This window comes from Neodiprion pinetum, chromosome 4 (assembly GCF_021155775.2).
Source record: "Neodiprion pinetum isolate iyNeoPine1 chromosome 4, iyNeoPine1.2, whole genome shotgun sequence".
Lineage (NCBI taxonomy): Eukaryota > Metazoa > Arthropoda > Insecta > Hymenoptera > Diprionidae > Neodiprion > Neodiprion pinetum.
In genome coordinates this window covers 6,288,783-6,308,101 of record NC_060235.2, presented here as the reverse complement: position 1 = coordinate 6,308,101, position 19,319 = coordinate 6,288,783, and the positions used below count along the sequence as shown (strand labels likewise).

General features: G+C 38.0%; 2 protein-coding genes and 1 long non-coding RNA gene across 12 annotated transcripts; 2 read left to right on the top strand and 1 right to left on the bottom strand.

The window, feature by feature from the left end:
- The first annotated feature begins 324 nt into the window (after positions 1-324).
- LOC124217495 (sedoheptulokinase-like) lies at positions 325-5,422 on the top strand. Of its 8 annotated transcripts, XM_046623211.1 has the most exons (10): positions 327-463; positions 2,040-2,219; positions 2,388-2,621; positions 3,115-3,494; positions 3,596-3,846; positions 3,975-4,243; positions 4,329-4,466; positions 4,595-4,732; positions 4,810-5,005; positions 5,145-5,422. In XM_046623211.1, exons 4-10 carry the CDS (start codon positions 3,132-3,134, stop codon positions 5,326-5,328), a joined length of 1,539 nt encoding a protein of 512 aa, XP_046479167.1. In that variant the 5' UTR covers positions 327-463; positions 2,040-2,219; positions 2,388-2,621; positions 3,115-3,131; the 3' UTR covers positions 5,329-5,422. The 8 variants fall into 8 exon arrangements, with proteins under 8 accessions (XP_046479166.1, XP_046479167.1, XP_046479172.1 ...); XM_046623210.2 differs by lacking the exon at positions 2,040-2,219 and having other exon boundaries at positions 325-463; XM_046623214.1 differs by lacking the exon at positions 2,040-2,219 and having other exon boundaries at positions 331-463; positions 2,420-2,621.
- A 395-nt stretch (positions 5,423-5,817) lies between these two features.
- LOC124217501 (polycomb protein eed-B) lies at positions 5,818-11,232 on the bottom strand. Of its 2 annotated transcripts, XM_046623226.2 has the most exons (7): positions 10,616-11,226; positions 10,255-10,533; positions 8,944-10,041; positions 8,642-8,830; positions 8,346-8,510; positions 8,084-8,237; positions 5,818-7,856 (listed from the first exon to the last, which is right to left on the bottom strand). In XM_046623226.2, the coding sequence occupies exons 6-7, from the start codon at positions 8,094-8,096 to the stop codon at positions 6,544-6,546; spliced, it is 1,326 nt and encodes a 441-aa protein (XP_046479182.1). In that variant the 5' UTR covers positions 8,097-8,237; positions 8,346-8,510; positions 8,642-8,830; positions 8,944-10,041; positions 10,255-10,533; positions 10,616-11,226; the 3' UTR covers positions 5,818-6,543. The 2 variants fall into 2 exon arrangements, with proteins under 2 accessions (XP_046479182.1, XP_068991897.1); XM_069135796.1 differs by having other exon boundaries at positions 8,642-10,041; positions 10,616-11,232.
- A 132-nt stretch (positions 11,233-11,364) lies between these two features.
- On the top strand, positions 11,365-16,581 carry LOC138190931 (uncharacterized). 2 transcript variants are annotated; one of them, XR_011177047.1, is made up of 4 exons: positions 11,365-11,618; positions 12,080-12,198; positions 14,106-14,318; positions 14,396-16,581. It is a non-coding gene; the product is annotated as an uncharacterized lncRNA (long non-coding RNA). The 2 variants fall into 2 exon arrangements; XR_011177046.1 differs by having other exon boundaries at positions 14,106-14,325.
- Positions 16,582-19,319: the final 2,738 nt, after the last annotated feature.

The following is a 19,319-nucleotide window of genomic DNA, read 5'->3' as shown; positions in this document are numbered from 1 at the left end:
TTCGGAACGTAAGAGAAAAAGAAACAAACTTATCGCATCGGCGATAAAGGTATGGATTCTGGTTGGGTTATACGGGTTATACAACGACACAATACTGAAACCATTAGCCAACATGTATATATTTGGATCGTCTATTATTATACATTCGGGGAGAGAGAGTTTAATGAGTCGCGTTTTAATCGTGATATGCTCAAAATAATTATTACCGTACGATGCGACAACGAAGTAATTGTATGCGTATATTCTTGTAGATACTTGGTATTACGATGTTCATCACCGATAAGCCACCATTTTATCGCTGCAGAATGGTCCAGAATCAATCTTCGTCGGCGAAGATTTGCCGACGCGAAGCTCCGGGGTAGGCTTGTCATCTTGATGCGTGAAAGCGTGTATTTATCGTGTCACATCCGCATTATGCTCGGTTAATCTACGGTGCACACGAATCGTCCAAGTTAGAGCAATAGTATGTATTAATTTATTTTACCCGTTTGCTGTCTTACATAATTTCCCTCATTGGCTCTCATAACATAAAACACATCAGTTTGACGTAAACAATGTCTGAATTCAAATTATACCAAAAATTAATTGAAAAACAAAAACTAGATTGCCAAATGATCCTCAATCTATATTCTTTGCAAACAATCGAGTTCCTTCAATTTTAATTGCATATTTTCATCATTACATTGACTATTACTTACATAACTTTGACAATTAACTGGTGTTGTATATATGTACGTATAACTTATCTTCATCTGAACATCCTACCAGCGTTTGATTTATTATCTTTGAATGGTTCTATCGAAATTTTATCAAAAGTGAAACCGAGGTACAAATTCAATACAGTTATTGGTGTTCTCTAAAGTTTTGCTTTGATGTGGATATCAAAGATTTTGTCACAAATTTTGTCGTGATAACGTAACATGGATTGCTTGTTTGGTTTATCTCAGTTCAAATAAAAAAATTCCCATACACATAACATTGTCTACTTTATACATGTAAAACAATTTCATGACATTGCCACGAGCTCATTAACAAATGTGGAGACTGTGCAGCTAATACACAAATTTGATTACACTAGTAATTTCTATAAAATTCGTGTTCAAATGTTCTTGTCAAGAACGAAATTTACCTCTGCAATGACTACCAACATATCAATATTTACATTTTAACTAAAGGAGTGTACAGAAGAAGGGAAGAAGTCGAAAAAAAAAGTTTTGAGATAAGAGCAAAAAAAAAAAAATGGAATTCTGAAACTTTCGAAATCCATGCAACCTTACAGTATCATATTTGTAGTTGTGTTCAAGCTGAATAATATATATTACAACAAATGTTCGATTATCTGAGTTGCAAAAAAAAGATGCGATGTAAAATTTCAACTGGGTAACAGTTGCTCATTGAGCTGAATTCCGTATGTAGAATAAATTAACTTCCAACTCATAGATGTAAACTAAATTTATTTCACTCATCATAAGAATATGAAATATGTTCTATTTAAACCTTAGGATTTTTTAATTTTATGGTGTTTTCAAATACTAGAAATAAATTTCACTCGATTTGTCAGGAGAGAAGTTTTTTTAACTAATCTGGGAAATGGTATTAGTCGATTTAGTCCCCTTCTCTTTACAGTCCCTTATCGATAACAGAAAATCAATCCAATTTTCTTCTACAAGCACGAAATTTTGATTTGCATCAATTAGTTTGGCTGATAAAAATAGCTCATTCTGTCACTAATCTCATTTATGAATAGTTGGCTGGACTAAAATCAGGGCGCTTTTTTCATTACCGCATGATTTGCGTCATGCCTCATTGGTCGTCATGGTCAATGCATTGGCTTGTTAATCATGTGTTTGGTAGGAGAAAAATACAAATAAAATTAAACAGTAAGCAAGAGATATTACACTATTGGTAGCGACTAAGGTTTTTTTCTTCCGTGCGATATATTGAAAAGTATGGTTCAATTTGGGGGGATTTGAAACTGATTTGTACCGTTTCAAAAGAAAACACATCGCTACAATAGTGTTGTTAAACCTGATTTCCAGGGTAAAACTTGCGGTTAAGGAAAAAGAGGATGAGAGAATGATTGAAACCAGTCCTAATCTTAGAAAAAGGGTTTCTGAACATAGGCCCAAGTGTTTCTTTGCTTATGTAAAAGGTGAAGAATGCATGCTTTGATTGAGTACCTGCGATAATTATGCTAAAAAACTAGTTAAATTACACAGGTATTTAGCTACACTTTGCCTTACACAAATTTGTACAATTATTTGCATTCCTGTATTAAGATGTATTAAATAAAAATAATTCGTGAAAATACCACAAAAAATATTTATTCGATTTCTTCTTTTTTCTCTCTTTCTCACCTTTAAACCCTGTCTGGTTTTTAATTTTAGAGTATTGATGGATGTTCTATTTTATCTCGCAGTCAACATGGTTATCAGGCATTGTGTACACGCTTGCTTGTTAGACAACCCTTTGGTTCACGTAAAACAACAGCTGTGATCAACAATTAATATAGTGCCTGAGCCAGTTACCCACAGTTCTCCTGCAATCATTGAAGAGTTGACTCAATTTAATACACTTGTCACCTCGTACCAGGTTCGATATACCCTGGCGGCTAAAAGAAAGTAAGACTTAAATGCAGAAAAAAAAGCAGTTTATTATTCCACACTTTACGATACTGTACTTCGATGAAGATAATGTCATAACAAAATCTTACCTTGTTTGAACCCCGTTCGTTCTACTTGGAGTATTTTCATAACGTTTTGCAATTAGTACATTATTTACATCGCTTCAAATCTTATTGTTTGTAAGTACATCTTGCTATAACTTCAAGTTCACCATTTGCTAATGCTGGGCATGAAAGATTCTGCCGCCAAGATGGTTGTAGCCTTTTCTTACGATCTAAAAATACTTGAGATTCGTTTATTTCCACTTCTAGTGTATTTGTGGCGGTTTGAAATTAATGCATATGTAATAATAAATACATTTTACACGTGTTCGGCTAGTATTTAGTAAAATCACTGGATCAATTTCAAAATGAGTAGACGATTAGAAGCTGAGTTTTTAGCACAGTATGTTTTTCAACTCGCATATTTATCTTATTCTGAATTCTTCCAGCTCTGACTGAAAGGTTTATGTGCTTTGAGAAAAAGTTTACGCAATCTGGTTATAAACAGTTTACTCTTACTGCTACTTTGGAACGCTTCTCTTCTCTTCACTTTACAAGTAGTTCTTTGAGGAGTCCTTTGGTATATTCGCAGCTGACGATCATGGCACATTCACAAAAACTAGCATTAGGCATAGATCTCGGTACAACTTCGGTTAAAGTAGTCGTCGTGTCAACTGAGACTAAACAGATTGTTAGCAAGCAGTCCAAGGATACGCAGGCTAATGTGCCTAGTGATCTGGGTGTGGAAGGAAACAAGCAGGATGTACCAAAAATCCTATCCGCAGTCCACAGCTGTGTATCACGCATTCCAAAAGATTTGCTTCGCCAGGTATTGCTGAACCAATGTTTAGGAATAGATAAGAACAGTTATGTTGATGCTAATACATAGTAAACAACAGAAGAAATATTAACTTAAAACCTATTGCATAGGTGGTTAATATCGGAATTTGTGGACAAATGCACGGTGTGACTTTTTGGAAATATTCGTCGGAGGAAGATGATAAGGAACACGATGGGGTATTTAAGTTGGAAATTTCTCGAGAAAAAGTATCGCCACTTTACACTTGGCAAGATTCACGCTGCGATCCAAAATTTCTGGCATCTTTGCCAGCATCAAAAAGTCACCTAACTACCCACTCTGGTTATGGTTGTGCTACTATATTCTGGTTTGCTAAATACAAGTTAGTATGTATTCATTGTCTACATAAATCTTTAAGTATATGTATCAACAAGAATGTCGTTTAAATTTATTTAACAGCGAGTTTATTTGACCGCAGTAAGAAAAAAAAAAATTTCTCCCGTCTTGTAGACCTGAAAAGCTGAGCAAGTACAATAGATGTGGTACGGTTCAAGATTTGCTGGTGGCTCTGCTTTGCGGTCATAGCGAAGTAACGATCAGTACACAAAATGCAGCGAGCTGGGGATATTTCTTAACAACAGAGTCACGTTGGGAAATAGACGTCTTGTCGCAACATGAATTTCCTACACACATTTTACCAAGTAAAATTTTGCAGCCCGGACAAGCGGCTGGCTGTCTGGAGCAAACGTGGTTCGGAATTCCTGCTGGTACACCAGTAGGTACAGTATCGTCACTGACTTATTGTTCGTTAATAAGGACTTTACTCGCTTGAAATTCGAAGTAATTTATCGAATCTTTTCGTAGGTGTTGCTTTAGGTGACCTGCAGTGCTCTGTTTACGCCTTATTAAAAGATCCGACAGATGCGGTATTGAACATTTCCACTTCAGCGCAACTTGCCTATGTTGATCCATTTTTCAGTCCGAAACAGTCAGGTGAAACAGGTAATTACTGCGAATGCAAAAGGCTAGGAAAGTATATCTAATCCTTGATGGATCAAACATTTGGATAGGTCGATATCTTTCTTAAGTTTGGGATTTCAACAAGTCAATAAAACTGTATAAATTTGTAGCAAAAATTCAACATTTTCCATATTTCGAGGGGAGGTACTTGGCAGTAGCTGCATCTTTGAATGGAGGCAATTCTTTAGCTACGTTTGTCAGAGCTTTACAACAATGGAGCATGGATTTAGGCTTCTCAATACCTCAATGTAGGTATATTTAATAAAGTAAGGAATGTGGAGTATGCATCAAAAATATATTAATTTACGTTCAATTTGTCATTCAGCTAAGGTTTGGGAAAAGTTAATAGCTTTAGGGCAAGAGGATACGGCTATTTCTGATTTGGAAATTGTGCCTACTTTGCTCGGTGAACGCCATGCTCCCGAACATACGGCTAGCGTGTCTCAAATAACACTAGACACCTTACAACTTGGCCAGATATTCCGTGCTCTTTGTTCTGGGGTAATAAAAAATCTTCATAAGTGAGTAACTACTTGAACAAACTCATTAGAAAGTTATCTTCAATCAGTATTGAATGTTCGTCGATGAACTTGATTGAAATTTTCTTGTGTCTGGGCTTTAGTTTGATTTTTGAAGGTTCATTTTTTCTCATTTCTCTAGTATGATGCCGCAGGAAGTATTGCAAAAGGCTGGAATACAGCAAATTGTTGGTAATGGATCAGGTTTGGTTCGGAATTTAGTCTTGCAGAAGGAAGTGCTGCGATGGTATCAGTTACCATTGGAAATAGGACAATCGGGAGATGCAGCTCTTGGATCAGCTCTTGCAGTAATTAATCATAACTAGAAAATTAGTGGAGCCATAGACTGTAAGCTCTGGCAAAGTGTCAGTAAATGTAATATGACCTTTTGCGTCACAAATAAAAAAACTAACAATCGTAGTCTTCGAATATTTTATATGTATGTATAATAAATTTCAGATCATTATTGCCGATAAAAAAATTGTAATGCTACTGTTTACCGAATTTGGAGTTTCATTTCCATTTGCATGCAACACCTTTAAAATACTAGTAGGAAATATGATTGTGACGGTAGTAGCGTGCATGTCATACAATATTGATGCAAAAATCATGGTTTCACAGTTGTAGAATGACCTTGCAAGAGTTGAGTCTCCGAAATATGCGGCATAGGCTTTATTCATATTCGCTGCATGCAACGCATTTAAAATAGTAGATAGTAGACTAAGAATAGAAAGATAGTAGCACTGGTGTCATAAAATGTTGATACCAAAATCATGGTTTCACAGTTTTCGAATGATTTTGCAGCTGGAGCTAAGTCTCGAAAATATGATTATGTTTTATTTTCAAACAACACTGAACTTGTAAAATTACAGTTTTCTTTATAAATGTATCGTTTTGCAACAATACGAATTTCAATCCCATGTAAACATGCATCTAGTCAGCGTCATCTGTCATTGTTAAATAAAACATCGTGTCACCATTTCACTATACAGATATAAGAAAAGATTAGCTGTGGATCTGTGTTAACTTTGCATGAAGCGAATAAGGTATAATTTTACATCAGCCAATGGAAATTACAGCACGATTTTTTCCAACTTATTTTCTAAGTTAAATGCATGCCGTAAAAGTAAGAAACAAAATTTAAAATAATCATTAAAGTAGGTATAATAAATCCCAACAGTTTTGAACGTTCAGAAATGTATATCAAAGGCACTTTACTTTACATGTAAACATTTTTGAGTGATACACTATAATATTGCTGTGTGTCACAAGCTTAAGTTACACAGACTATACAAAATTCAAAACGGTGGAATGAAAAATTCTAAAATTTAATATCCAAAACTGTATCGTATTAGTAAACATGACACAGCGAGTCAATTATTGTATTACCTATATACAGAACAAAAAAAAAACAAAACGGTAACACCTAATACCGTTATTTACATAGTGAAAAACATTGTAATTTCACACTGAATAACGTCTATTTTTAATACATTTATATATTTTTTCATAATTCAGGAATATCATATTCCTTAGGAGGGTTAGTGATCCCTGTTCCATCTCCATATCGTGGCATCATCGCACACGCACAAAAGTACAGAACCATCTCTGCTCAGGCTAGTTTGCCGTATTGGCGCGGTGCACCGAGGATGTTCCAATGTGCAACATCGAGCTTGGCCTGGTTCTTCAACCTCCAGATCCCACACATAGGTACGACCAGCTTGGTTACCAAGTGCTATTGTCCTTTGCCAGAAATCCATGGAGAATCGTATAAACCATATATCGCATTCCTTGAATTCAAAGCGATGCAGTACAGTGGCGCTTGTTTCGCCGTTACGAAGTTGGGTATCTTCTAAACGTCCAGGTTTCCAGCATACGATACAATTTTCGCAAGATTTACTAAGTATGAAATCTCCGTACCATTTAACGCAGTCCACATAATTGCGATGCACATCTCTTGTTGTAAAGTCGGGAAAATGTTGCAGAATCGAGTCAAAAGGTCTCCCGTTGCGGGTCGGATTGCAGTAATATGACTGCTTGATAGCATCCAGCATTTCCCCTTTATCGAGGGACCAAAGTTTCAATGCGTGATCCATTCCGCAAGATATTATCCGTTGTCCCATCATATCAAAGTCCGCGCTCAAGACTTCGTCCCTGTGACCTTCGACACCTCCAAATATTGCTATGCAAACATCAGTCTTAATATTCCATAAACGTAGAGCGTGATCCTTCGAAGCTGAAAGAAGGATATTTGGGTCCTTCGGATGAATTTTCAGCTCATTAATTGCGTGACCGTGACCAATGTAATGCTTAATGCACGTCATAGTGACAGTACTAATTACTCTAATTACTCCTCGAGAGCCTGCAACGGCTAATAATGGTTTTCCTGAATCATCGTATGTCCATACACATGTGTAGAAATTTTCTTCACTGTCAGGATCAGCGTAACATTGTCGAAGCCTGATATTGTTTCCCTCGGGGCATTCGTAAATGCTGACTCTGTTACTTCCTACTGATGCAAATATCATTGGTTCACCTTCTTTGAGATGGTGATTGAACTGAGCGCCAAACAAAGGCTGCCCGTGGTCTTCCTTGACACTACAACAGTATTTATACATTGGTTTGTCATTCAGAGACTTGTTCTTTGCCGTTTTACTTCGCCGTCTTCCCTTCTTCTTATAACGAGCACTGCGAGTCGGAGTATCGCTTCGATGTGTACCTGCAGTCGAATTGCTGCCAATACTACACTCGGTTTCGTCACTATCATTGTCAGTGTCTTCTTGACTCGAAGTATAAGTCTGGCACTGAGGTTTCGCACCAGCTTTCTTCATTATATCTTCCGTCTGTTGATAATCTGAAAGTACACATATCCAATAATTACAAACATCGGACTAATTGGTAGATACTCATTGAGGAGTTCAAAAAGTTTCAATTTGCTGTTTTAGTATTTAGTAAGAAACATAAAATGGTATTCAAATATTATTTATCCAGTCTTGGGAAGTTTTTTGTGGTGATAAATTTCATGGAATTATTTTTTGTAGCTTGTTTGAATAATTATTTCACTTTGTACATGTGACTCACTTGAACTGCACATTTATGCCACAGAATCATCGACAATGTACATTGCTGTATGTTGATCACGGATGTTTAACAATGGCAATCCGCTTCTCTGACCGAGAACTGTGCAAGATAAATTGATAATTTGATCACCTAAATAGAGACAGTCCTCCGGTACCTAAATGAAAATTTGTATTCAGTTTTTCACCTTCTTAAAATATTTCTAATTTTATTTGACAAATCGACATTGCGTAGTATTTAGACATTTTGAAATGCGTAAACTCACATTAATATTTGAATTGAGAAGCCGAAGATTGTACTTGTCGCAAACTTCCAAAATCTGATCTTGCGTCACACCCATAGCATTTGACGATATGTTGTTACCATTTACTAAACAGGTGCTACTCAACAATATAAAACTCTGATCAACTAGCAGAATATTCTTCTCAACCTGAATGAATAGGAGAATAAAAAAAAGTATAGGTAATTACGATTATGACGAAAAACAGATGCAGGGTTTTTTCTCTATCTTAAAACCATTAATACACGACGAAAAAATAATTTTTGTCGTTAAATACCCACCTCCTTCAAAGATAGCGTTAGCCGAGAGTCGATTGCAAATACGATAAAATCGACGTGAAGATTTTTATGAGTGGCAATAACTTCGGCGACAGACTCGCACCGATGTATGAGAATTTGTTGTTTTTTCCCTGATGCACTATTCAGCAATCCTTGAGATATTTTCTCGCAATATTCGGCGGTGGAAACGATCTGCGAGATTGAAGTTGTGCGTTGTTCCGTTAGGGATGATTGTGGTGCGTCAGTATTTAAAAAAATTTTCTTAAGTGAGAAAAAGAACCAGTAACGAAAGCGTAAAGCCTTACCAAAAACGAAATGACCGCGAAATTTTTTCGTAATCCATAACGCAAGACCTGCGCCATTAGAAACCAAACATCCGACGTTTGCCACCGGCAACTGCCATGAAATAGACCGTTGTATCGTATCCGTCCTGCATATTACAAATCTAACCTATAAGTTATAATCTATCACGAGCACTTCGTCACTTTTGCGCCTTCAGAGATCGGGTTCGCTCTGTTTCTCTACCGACTGCTTTGGCTATTAGCAATAAACATAAGCCTACGTGATGCTATGGCAGTGCATAACGGTAAACACTATGTTAGGCTCACAAGTCACAGCCTTTGGCGACATCTACGAAACTCGGGTGGAGTCATGTCAGTCCTTACCTTTGGACGTGGTTGGTTAGTTCGATAACACCAATCTCCACCACACGGAAAATGAATTTTATGGATTCGCCAAGCGAGGCATTCAAACGAAATGCGATCAGTCTTATCTTCGGAACCCGGGGAATGAATTTCCGCGAAATCGGCGTATCTCAGTAATAAATTTCAACAATAGATCTCTCTCTGGCCTTCTGTCAACAGTTTCGTATACCTTATATGTATGTTATAAATTTGTCGAAAACAAAAAATACGACCAGTCTGAACACAAAGAAATTTTGATTGTACATACTAAAAGAGAATATTGCACTCTTCCTCTGCACCTTGAAAATATACAGAACGGTACCTATCGTGTAGACATTTCTATAATTTTGAACGAGTGTTTTTTCTTGCCCCCAAGGAATAGTGCAGATTGGTTATCCGAATTTACGATTATCCAAACGGTACCCAGTTCCAATTAATTGAGTAATCGACGTTCTACTGTATACACGACACTATACAAATAAAAATTTCATTGTTTCAAAAAGTGATATTTTACAACTTTTGTTTGATAATAGGCACTGAAAAGTATTACATGATTTTAGAAGAAGGAACTGTTCTACACGAGAATAATTTCGCAGATGAAGGTCCCTGTTGTATCGCCGGCATCTTCTCGAAGTCCTTCAACGTTTAGATATGTAAATTTTTTCTCTACGTCTTGAGGGTGTGCACTTGGCGCCCATGGTAATGAGGTGAGGGGTAGACCTGGTGAAAAAATATTAATGAAGTATATCTGGAATAATTGCCATTTCAAAGTATGTAATATCTTAGTTATTATTATGATAGCTATATTCAATATACCAATTATAATCTCAGTGGCTTTTCGTTCACCATTATTCCATAATTTTCCTTGCAGTCTTGAAAATACTTGCAGAGATGGTGGGAATAAAATAATGTTCAATAAAGATTATTATTTACCAGTTCTGTCACTCGTCCATTCGACGCCGTCGTAAGTTTTGTGAATTCCCAAGTATGGCTGAACTTTGCCGTTCGTCACAGAGTATGCGTAACGAATCTTTTTGAAAGAATCGGGACTTGCCAGGTTAGCACCCTCCAGAATACAACGTTTTCTAGCTTCGTTCCATGTCGGTGCGGCGACGTCAGTCCACTTGTAAGCCATTCCGACGTCCGGGAAGGCTACATATCCTATGGGCAACGTCTTGGGTTCTGATACACTGACAGAATTTTGACCTGGAACTGAGTTAACGAAAAATTGAAGCATGTTTAAACGAGAGAGGGTAGCGCTTTGTTGATAAATTTCTTCATTGCGATTTCATACCTGAGGTGAAGTTTTCGTAAATACAATTCGTGGTACCAACTAGGTGACAGAAGAGTTGCAAGGGTAACGTAACAAGTAAATTCGACATCTTCGGAGTTCTTCCTTCAGGCTATATTCCTCTTCGTTGTCTTACGGTTGGCTATGTCCGGGTAGGAATGTGCCAAGCTATACTCTCTGTCTGCGGACGAGTGCGTATCTCGTTAGTTTATTTCTGCAGTAACTACTAACTGAACGGCCTTGATTCGTCGATTCGACTGCGTATACGGATTTTCCCCTGCCTATTGAGGCTGGTTTACCCCTCTTTCGTTGGATTCATCGTACAATCATCTTTCAAGGAAATTTTATTTCCTGGAAACTGGTATATCTAGTCGCTGGGTTCACAAAACATAAATATTTCCATGTCGTCATCTATGGATGCGATGGATGCTGCAGTGTTAACTACGGTCACGGTAATGTACATAGTATAGAACTTGGAGAGCACTGACGTCATGAACATATGCACTGACGTTAATAATAAAGATCAGTGAGGCAAAGAGAAGTTTGAGCGAGCCCCTACTTTCGTATATTTCATATAGCTGCAAAACAGCATCTTTTGACACAAAAATAGGTTTCTAAGTTTCGAGGTGCCTGGACGATAAGTGCATGTTGATAAGCAATCTAGGTTTGTTTACTTTTTATACTCACAGTGGATAACACTACTGATGGCACGACGTTTGTCATTTGTCGATACGTTACCGATATGCTTTCGTCATCGAAAATTAGTTCCAAACACCTCGTCAGAGAGCGCGGTTTTGGATCTCGTTTTGCCGCGCAAACGTCGCTGTACCAGCGCTACCTTCACGGTACTCATGAATTCTGGGACGCCGAGGACTTCAAACGTGCTTGGATCACATTTTCAGTGCCGACTTTGTGCAAATTTGTGCTGAATTTGGTAGTTTTCGTTATTGAGATGATCCATAGGGCTGGACAGATTCTGGAATAAACAGTTCAGAGACAACCAGAGGTTTGTTTTTACCCAGTATGTCTGAAATTAGTTTTTTCAACGGTAAACAAATGACGATCGCAATTTGACCGTTACGTATTTACATCACCGACTTAATACTAGACCGAGACTAAGTTCGTAAATATTTTCGATAATATGTTCGTAGGGATATCATGTGTTCAATGTGCTATTCACTATAGAATGTACCATTTTCATTTCGTAGCGATTATTTCGAGTGTAAGAAGTAGTATACGATTGCTAAAACTTATACGAACGAACGCATGATATACATACATTGCACTATTGCTCGCTCAATTGCATGACATCATGTTCAATTGTATTTTCACAAAGCTCTTGGCTACTATTTTTCACCGATGTCGTGTCAAGTCGTTCCTGGTACGAATTGCATAGGAATTGTGCGATAGAAGCAACGAATGCGAACCATTCAACACTTTATAACCGTTACTTTCAATTTTCTACAGGCACGTGTGAGCCCGAAATCTGAAAACTGGCGTCTACGTCGGCGGAAATCATCGCAGACGAACCTGTAACGTCTTGGAGTCTTGGAGAGATTTTACATTTTGGAAACATCAAGCGATCGGTAAGTCTAGCATTCGAGGAAGCAAATATTAATTTGTATTTTTCTTGAAATCAGTCTGTGTGGACTTAAGTGGTTCTTATCCTGGATCTTTGATGCGTAAATGGATGGTGAAAATTTTCATAGAGGTGATTTTTCATCTTGCAGTCTTGAGCATGATCCCACAGTTTTTACAACGTGTCGAATGTTCCCTATTGAAAATTTCTATAGTAAGTCCACAGAATTCGTCCAAATCCGTTCCAAATTCTTCTGGATTTGCCGGAATCCTATAGGATCCCATCGGAAATTGGAACGAACCTGATAGATTCTATGGGACATTTTCACTATAGGGTTGATATCATTGAATTTTAAAAACAGCGAATCTCACTTCCTCCTCTGCCGCAGGCAACCCGGCATACGGGCATTGCTGTATCGAATTTTACGAATTATTATTTGCATGATGACAGAAATGTGTACTTTGTGATTATGCCCTATACATATATTGTAAAATACACTTTCATAACCGACGTGACTACGAATCACCCTCAGGATCAGTGAGGTACAGGCAATCTATTTTGCACGGTATTTTTATTCCGTTCACAATTTTTCACCGAAGATTGGCACACTGTTTTCTGTGAGTGAAAGAAAGCGGGGATCAGGAGTTTTTTACTTTTTTCTAATTTTATGGTTATAAACTAGAAAAAATATGTGGCATTAGCACGTCAACGGCCTTTTGGTAATTCAGCTCGCATCGTATTACGAATGAATCTGCGTCCACTGCGTGAGTCTAATGGTTTGTTGACATCCATTTTGCATTCGAACTTTCTTGCGTCTTAGTTTTCCCCTCCAGGCATACAGTCTTCGCAATTCGAGTTTGTCTATACGTATATACTATTTACGAGAGCCATTTCAAGCGTATCGCAATCGTACTACATTTAGCGGAAATAAACTTTTTACAGAAAAGAGTAATTTTTAACAAAAAAAAAAAAAATACAAAAAATCTATCATAATATTACAAAAACGTTGTACCCCTGCAGAACTTGTAATGTTTTCGAAATGGTTCAACGATATTACTTTGCCGTGTGCGAGGATTGACGTATGTGTTACTGCAGCCTGCAACGGTTTAATTAAACCTCTATACGAAGACGGCTGGTTGCGAATAATAAGGCGTGCCGATGCAGCGATCATCAGATCACCCAGATCTCTGATTACTGAGCACGCCGATCGGTAAGTTTCTGCGGCGTTCGATCGTTATTCTGCAACGTATGTAAGTATGAAAGCGGTGTATTTAGTAATTGGTAACGCTATACGCTTGTCTACTAAGGTATTAAATAACCCCTGCATAAGCTTGGCATTTTCTTATAGATCCTTACTCACAGCAGGAAGCAAAAATAACATGTAAAACGGCAATTTACCAATGCGGAATGTACATAAGATGATCGCCCCTATACCTGCGGCCTCCTTAAAAATACCGCAATAATAAACTCAGGAATTCGGGACATTACTCTTCACGGATACTTATAGCATTCTTTTCGTTATACAACGATCCCATGGGATCCCATAAAAAAATCTACATCTTGAGATTTTTCGCCATTTTTGGCAATTATTTTTTACGTATACATCATCATACATTCGTCTCGCAATGAAACTCATAATTTAGTGGTAAGAAGTGTGTACGCATACTAGGGTCAAGTTGAGTTCAATTTGTATCGGATGCATTATAGTTTTTTTTTTTGCGATTAATATATTATGTACGAGAATGAATATGTATCGCTGCAGAAGCAGGCATATAGATATAACCGCATAGTTTTTTCATATTAATTTCTTTTAACCCCGGAGCTTTTCTTAGTCTTCGAAGTTTTTTACCCCACCACGGCAGGTTCCCACCGTTGCGACGGTACATAATTAAAATACTTTGAACATAATCGTAGGGAATGGAATCAGGCGATTCCATCGCGATTTCAATGAGACTCTTTCAAGGCTGAACTGGTGGAGAGAAGCAGGGAAGTGCACAAGTCTGCAGTAGTTCCCGAGTTCGGTGAATCGAATAACAGTGGGCATCAGCGTTGTGCTCGGTTACACGTCTAGTATATCGGTTTTGAGAAGCTGCTGCTGTGCAGCGCATTTGCAGCATGTCGTTGCAGGTATAAGGTACTTAGTTATGTGAACTAATCTCTCTTCTCTCATTCTCATTCTCATTCTCTCTCTCTTTCCCCCCCAGATACGCAGGCAGTTCAGCGCAGCCCACGTCAGATAAGGCATCATCAGGCTATAACATGCCTTCTGACAGAAGCGGCGAACCCCTTCGTCTGGACGGGGGATACCGGGGACTACGGAACTTGGGAGCTAGCACGCGAAGCATGGACGCCGCAAACTGCGACACATAGGGCAGAGTTTATTCAGGTTCGACTAGTTAGCTGGCAGGTGCGACCCTGCAGGGGAAGAAGGAGAGGCCTGGTAGGGGTCTCCAAGAAGCAGACAGTCGTCTTCCAGGACGGCCTGCGCCTAGTCGCGTTCGCGCAAGAAACCGAGAGCACCGTCCACCGCAATGCTATGTGGTTCCCTTGCTTGGCGACTTCGCGACGCGGCTGCAGACTTGAGCCGACTTGCAGGGGGCCCTCGGCTGACACTCGGTTCCAGACCTGCAGCTCTTTATCCCCGACTTTGTCGCGGGATATGCGCGTCATCCGTGGTACGTGCCGAGCCTTCCGCTATCGGCTATCCGCAGGAGGACTTGCGGAAAGATCGTCGTCTGCTGCATTCAATCTTCGATCAATCTGTCCTCGTAGACACTGAACTCTCCGTATTATAGTTATACCCATATTTCTTCGATTTATTAGATTTTCGGCTTGCATATGCCGATCCTCTCCGATTATGGCTTGAGTGTATCATATAATATGTATACACTTTTTCGCAGGTATCAGCTTTCTTAAAAGTGATACTACCACTTATTTTAACGGTGTATGGTACATGGCTATAGACGGATGAACTAATAGTACAAATTATGAAATTTATATACCTAGACAACTTGCAATTATACATGTTCAATTTGAGCGGGGTTTGTTTTATCTCAAAAGTATATAGATTGAGCTTTATTTGCACATTCTTTTCTGTTAAAATTAATCAATACTAGAGAGCGTAATTGTTTTTCACAATAACGTCAGCTATTTCACCCCACGATATCGTCCCATGCGCACGATATTTCAAAAATGGCTCCGATTAAAAACCGATTTACTCAATCAATCTCGACACCGTATTCTCCGTATAGTTTATCCTCTTTACCGCCGTTACACATTTTTTTTAAACCATGCATTATTCTTTGTTAATTAAATAAGCAACTCGCAATTTTTTGAGACCAATCGAATTTCAACTTCAAATGGTCGTCATTTTGTGAAAAAAAATCATAACAAAGCAAAGAGAATAAAACGTTCAAGAATTCAGAAATCAGATTCAAAGTAAATCGGTTCGATCGTTTTTGAGATACCGTCGGCACAAGAAAACTTGTCACCCAGTAAAACGGTCGACAATACTGTCACTAAAATGTATTTCTGTTAATTTTAATTGTATGCATGATGCTCGATCTGCATACGTTTGAATAAAACAACCCCCGATCGAATCGAAGAATCTGACTTCTATGCAATGTGCAGCGTCATCGAAATTAAGCGAGACCTCTTATTGAAATGTTGAAATCTTGAAATTTGGTGTACTCAAAACTCACAAAAGTCGGTCGGCGATAAACTAGATTTTCGAGTGGATCGTCTATTCAGTAACGGAATCAAGCCCAACAATTTTTAAATTCTTGTCACAATTATAGTGCCACCTAATGCTTTGCGGTCATCAGTTCCCCCAGAATCTAGTTCTTTCCATCACACCCGGCTGTATCCACATATTGAGATGTCTGTTTGTTTTTGGCTCAATAGTCAACAGCAGTTTGAACCAAGTGCAAAGCACCATCGTGCGCTAGGAAAACGGTACTTTTCTCCCTCTCTTTTTTTCTCTCTTTTCTTAACAAAGTATCATGTTTCATTGACAAAATTGTGCCGCGCGGTGGCTCTGATGTGTAGATATATTATGTATAATGCATATACACTTAGATTCCGTCTAATGTGAAATATCTTTAAAAAATTAGATAATTAACGGTACCGTCATAGGTATATGTATTATATATATATATATAGATACGTCTACTTCTGGTGAGTCGAATTCGAAGAAACTGTTGTATACGTGTACAATATTACAGCGGCGGTCACGACTCACGCTGTGCAAATGTACATATGAACCTATACATATATAAACCGCATCTGAAAAGTCGAAACCATATGTTTAACATTTTTCAGGACACACGAATCGCCTTTATCGTGTTTGTTCATTCCTTCGGCAGCACGCGTACGGTACGCTGGATTATATTACGTCCTCGTCTTATGCAAGTGCGCAGACTTGATGAAGACTTTACTCGACTCGTAGGGTGCCTACAGGAATAAGCAATAAGCGACGACTCTCGACGATGCGAAGTAGGAAGATAAGTCACAAGAAGTAATGGGTCACGAACCCACTTCGGGTTCCCAATTTTATTCTTATCGGCGCACCTTATGCTCTAAGAAGAGATTATAAATAACAGCGTCTCCTCGAATTAATCAAAGGCTGCACTTCCTCTTTTTAAGGGAGTATAAAATTTGGGAATTCATGTCTCGATAATCAATTATTCAACTCCATTAGGGTTTGTTTCATTCGAAATTACATGACGTGTAAGATCGAGCTCCGTTTATGCATTCATTTATAATAATAACTAAACTAGGACGCATTGTTATTGACAATAATTAACATTAACATATGCGTACGATATCTCAAAACCGGGTTAACCGATTTACTTCGAAGACAGTACAGTTAAATTGGACAGTTTATCCTCCTTGCCACTATCAGAATTTTTGTTTCATTCATTCAGTAAACAAAATAGCCCCCTCAACCTGCAGCTATGCTTGAACGAATAACCGATCCTCGGAGTTAAACGTCTAATCAAACTTGGCATCCATGGAGCCATGCCCTACATTTACGCAATTGGGCATGCAGGCTCAATTTTGATACATACATATTCATCGGATCCAGCACAAAGCCGAGTGCCTGGACACTTGATCATCGGCTTGTTTCATCGGGGAAAAGTTGGGCAATGCAAGCAGATACATATAAAGTACTCACGGTTCGTTTTCATTCACGTTATTTATTACTATTTTTTTTTCTTTCTCAGTCACTGCGGCGAGGGAGCTTCATAATCAAAGTCGAGTATCATCGCTCCGTAGTTCCTGCAGGTGCGGCTCATTAATGGCGTTATTCGACGATTCTAATAACGGAAGAATAATAATTATCGCTGCTTCAAAGGGAATCGATTCGAAGTGCTTGGATCCGTTAAAACAACAGACGTGAATTATCAGGGTGAGAAATGATAAATTGATTAATGAGTCTCGGTTTTCAGAGGTATAATAGAACGCCGAGCAAATCGTACGTTTGTAGCTCATTCGGAGTGCAGCCATCCTGCCACTGGAACGACAGCTGGTATTAGATTATTGCTAACGAGTTTAATTAGCGAATCAATGATAAAATATAATACCACACATTACGGAGGCACAACTCGTGTATACAATTAGAATCGCGAGATAAGTACATATATTCTCCGCACTTGGGTCGTATTTTTTTTAATTTTATTTCTTCTCTTTTTTTTTTTTTCATTTGCAATTATGTAACCGTGTTTCAGCTTATATTCGTGATTAATTACTGAGATTGCTGACGCGTCTTGACTGGCAATGTGTTATATATCATGCGTGAGTACACGCGGCATGTATCGCGGCTATAACGTACATTATACGTACGTATACGTATACGTATACAGACCTAATAATCACACTCGCAAAAGAACTTGACTCAAGGAATTATTACGATTACATTTAGGTACGCTAAGACGATGGTTTAATAACAAACTTGCGTCGCGATTCAAAAACACCGTGAAGTATAAAATTCGATTTGCATATTAGCTATAGCAATGTACTTATAAAATACTGTAACTATTTTTATTAGGTAATTACTGTAACTATATTATATATATTAGGAAATTTTTCCCTCAATTGGCTTTCAGCATTAGGTTCGAAACTGGATGAATTTTTGACATTCTCTGGTCTTGATTGGAAAAAAAGGAGAGAAAAATTTGTATTATATTGTAGATGTGTATGGATCAATAATTAGAAATGTTACTCAGATGTGATAAGAAATTTTACTTGGAACGCGTAATAATCTGGTTAAAATTCTTTCGTGTAAAAAATTGATCAACGCGTCGTATTGAAAGTTAAAAATATTGGATGAATTTCTGGCGGGAAAAATATTCGTTCTAGCTTGTTAAACTGTACACAGGCGATAGATGGTGTCGTCGATACCCGTTATCCTGGATCTCTGCGATGGTTCATCGTGGGATCCTTTGATAGCTGCAGATGGTTGCGGTTGACGCGCGTGCGCGTGCGATCTCATCAACGAAAGCCGCAACCTGTTGGCTTGGGAGATACTCGTGTATTTATTATACATGCCGGTTAATAGTCCAGAACCGAGACGGAATTATAAACGGCGTGAATTGGGGGTCAAGTTACGTCTGGGTATTTTTGTATTGGATATTTCGTTTTCGCGGTTGTTAAGATTCCCACTTTTTTTATATTACCAACGAAGAGAAAAAAAATGAAGAAAACTAAATCCTAAAATATTTGTCTAATTGTATAATAAATTCACTGTACATTTTAATTGCACAGAATTTGAAGAATATTGCTGTGCGAGTACCGCAGAAATTTTTTTCTTTTTTCCTTTACTTTATTGATTTAGAGCCATGTACAATTGTAGGTACATGTGTATATAGCAAAATTATCGGGAACACCTGCAATAAATATACAGACTTGTATATTAGCGACAAATAAATAATTTCCAATCATTTGATTGGCCCGCGTGTTTCCAGCTGAATTATTTTACATTCCTTCGTATATTTTATGCTTTATAAGCGAGCTTTGTTCGTTTCCTCGAATCAGTATGCATTAGAAGATTCAAAGACTCTTTAACAGATTCTCTCACAGTATATATCAGTTAATGTTCGAATTTTTTTTTAACCGCTCCTTTCGGCC

Excerpts from the sequence above, each read along its gene's own strand:
- LOC124217495 (XM_046623210.2), top strand. The coding sequence starts at position 3,132 with ATGTGCTTTGAGAAAAAGTTTACGCAATCTGGTTATAAACAGTTTACT. Across the intron at positions 3,847-3,974 it reads TTCTGGTTTGCTAAATACAA|ACCTGAAAAGCTGAGCAAGT; the intron begins GTTAGTATGTAT and ends CCCGTCTTGTAG. Across the intron at positions 4,244-4,328 it reads TCCTGCTGGTACACCAGTAG|GTGTTGCTTTAGGTGACCTG; the intron begins GTACAGTATCGT and ends ATCTTTTCGTAG.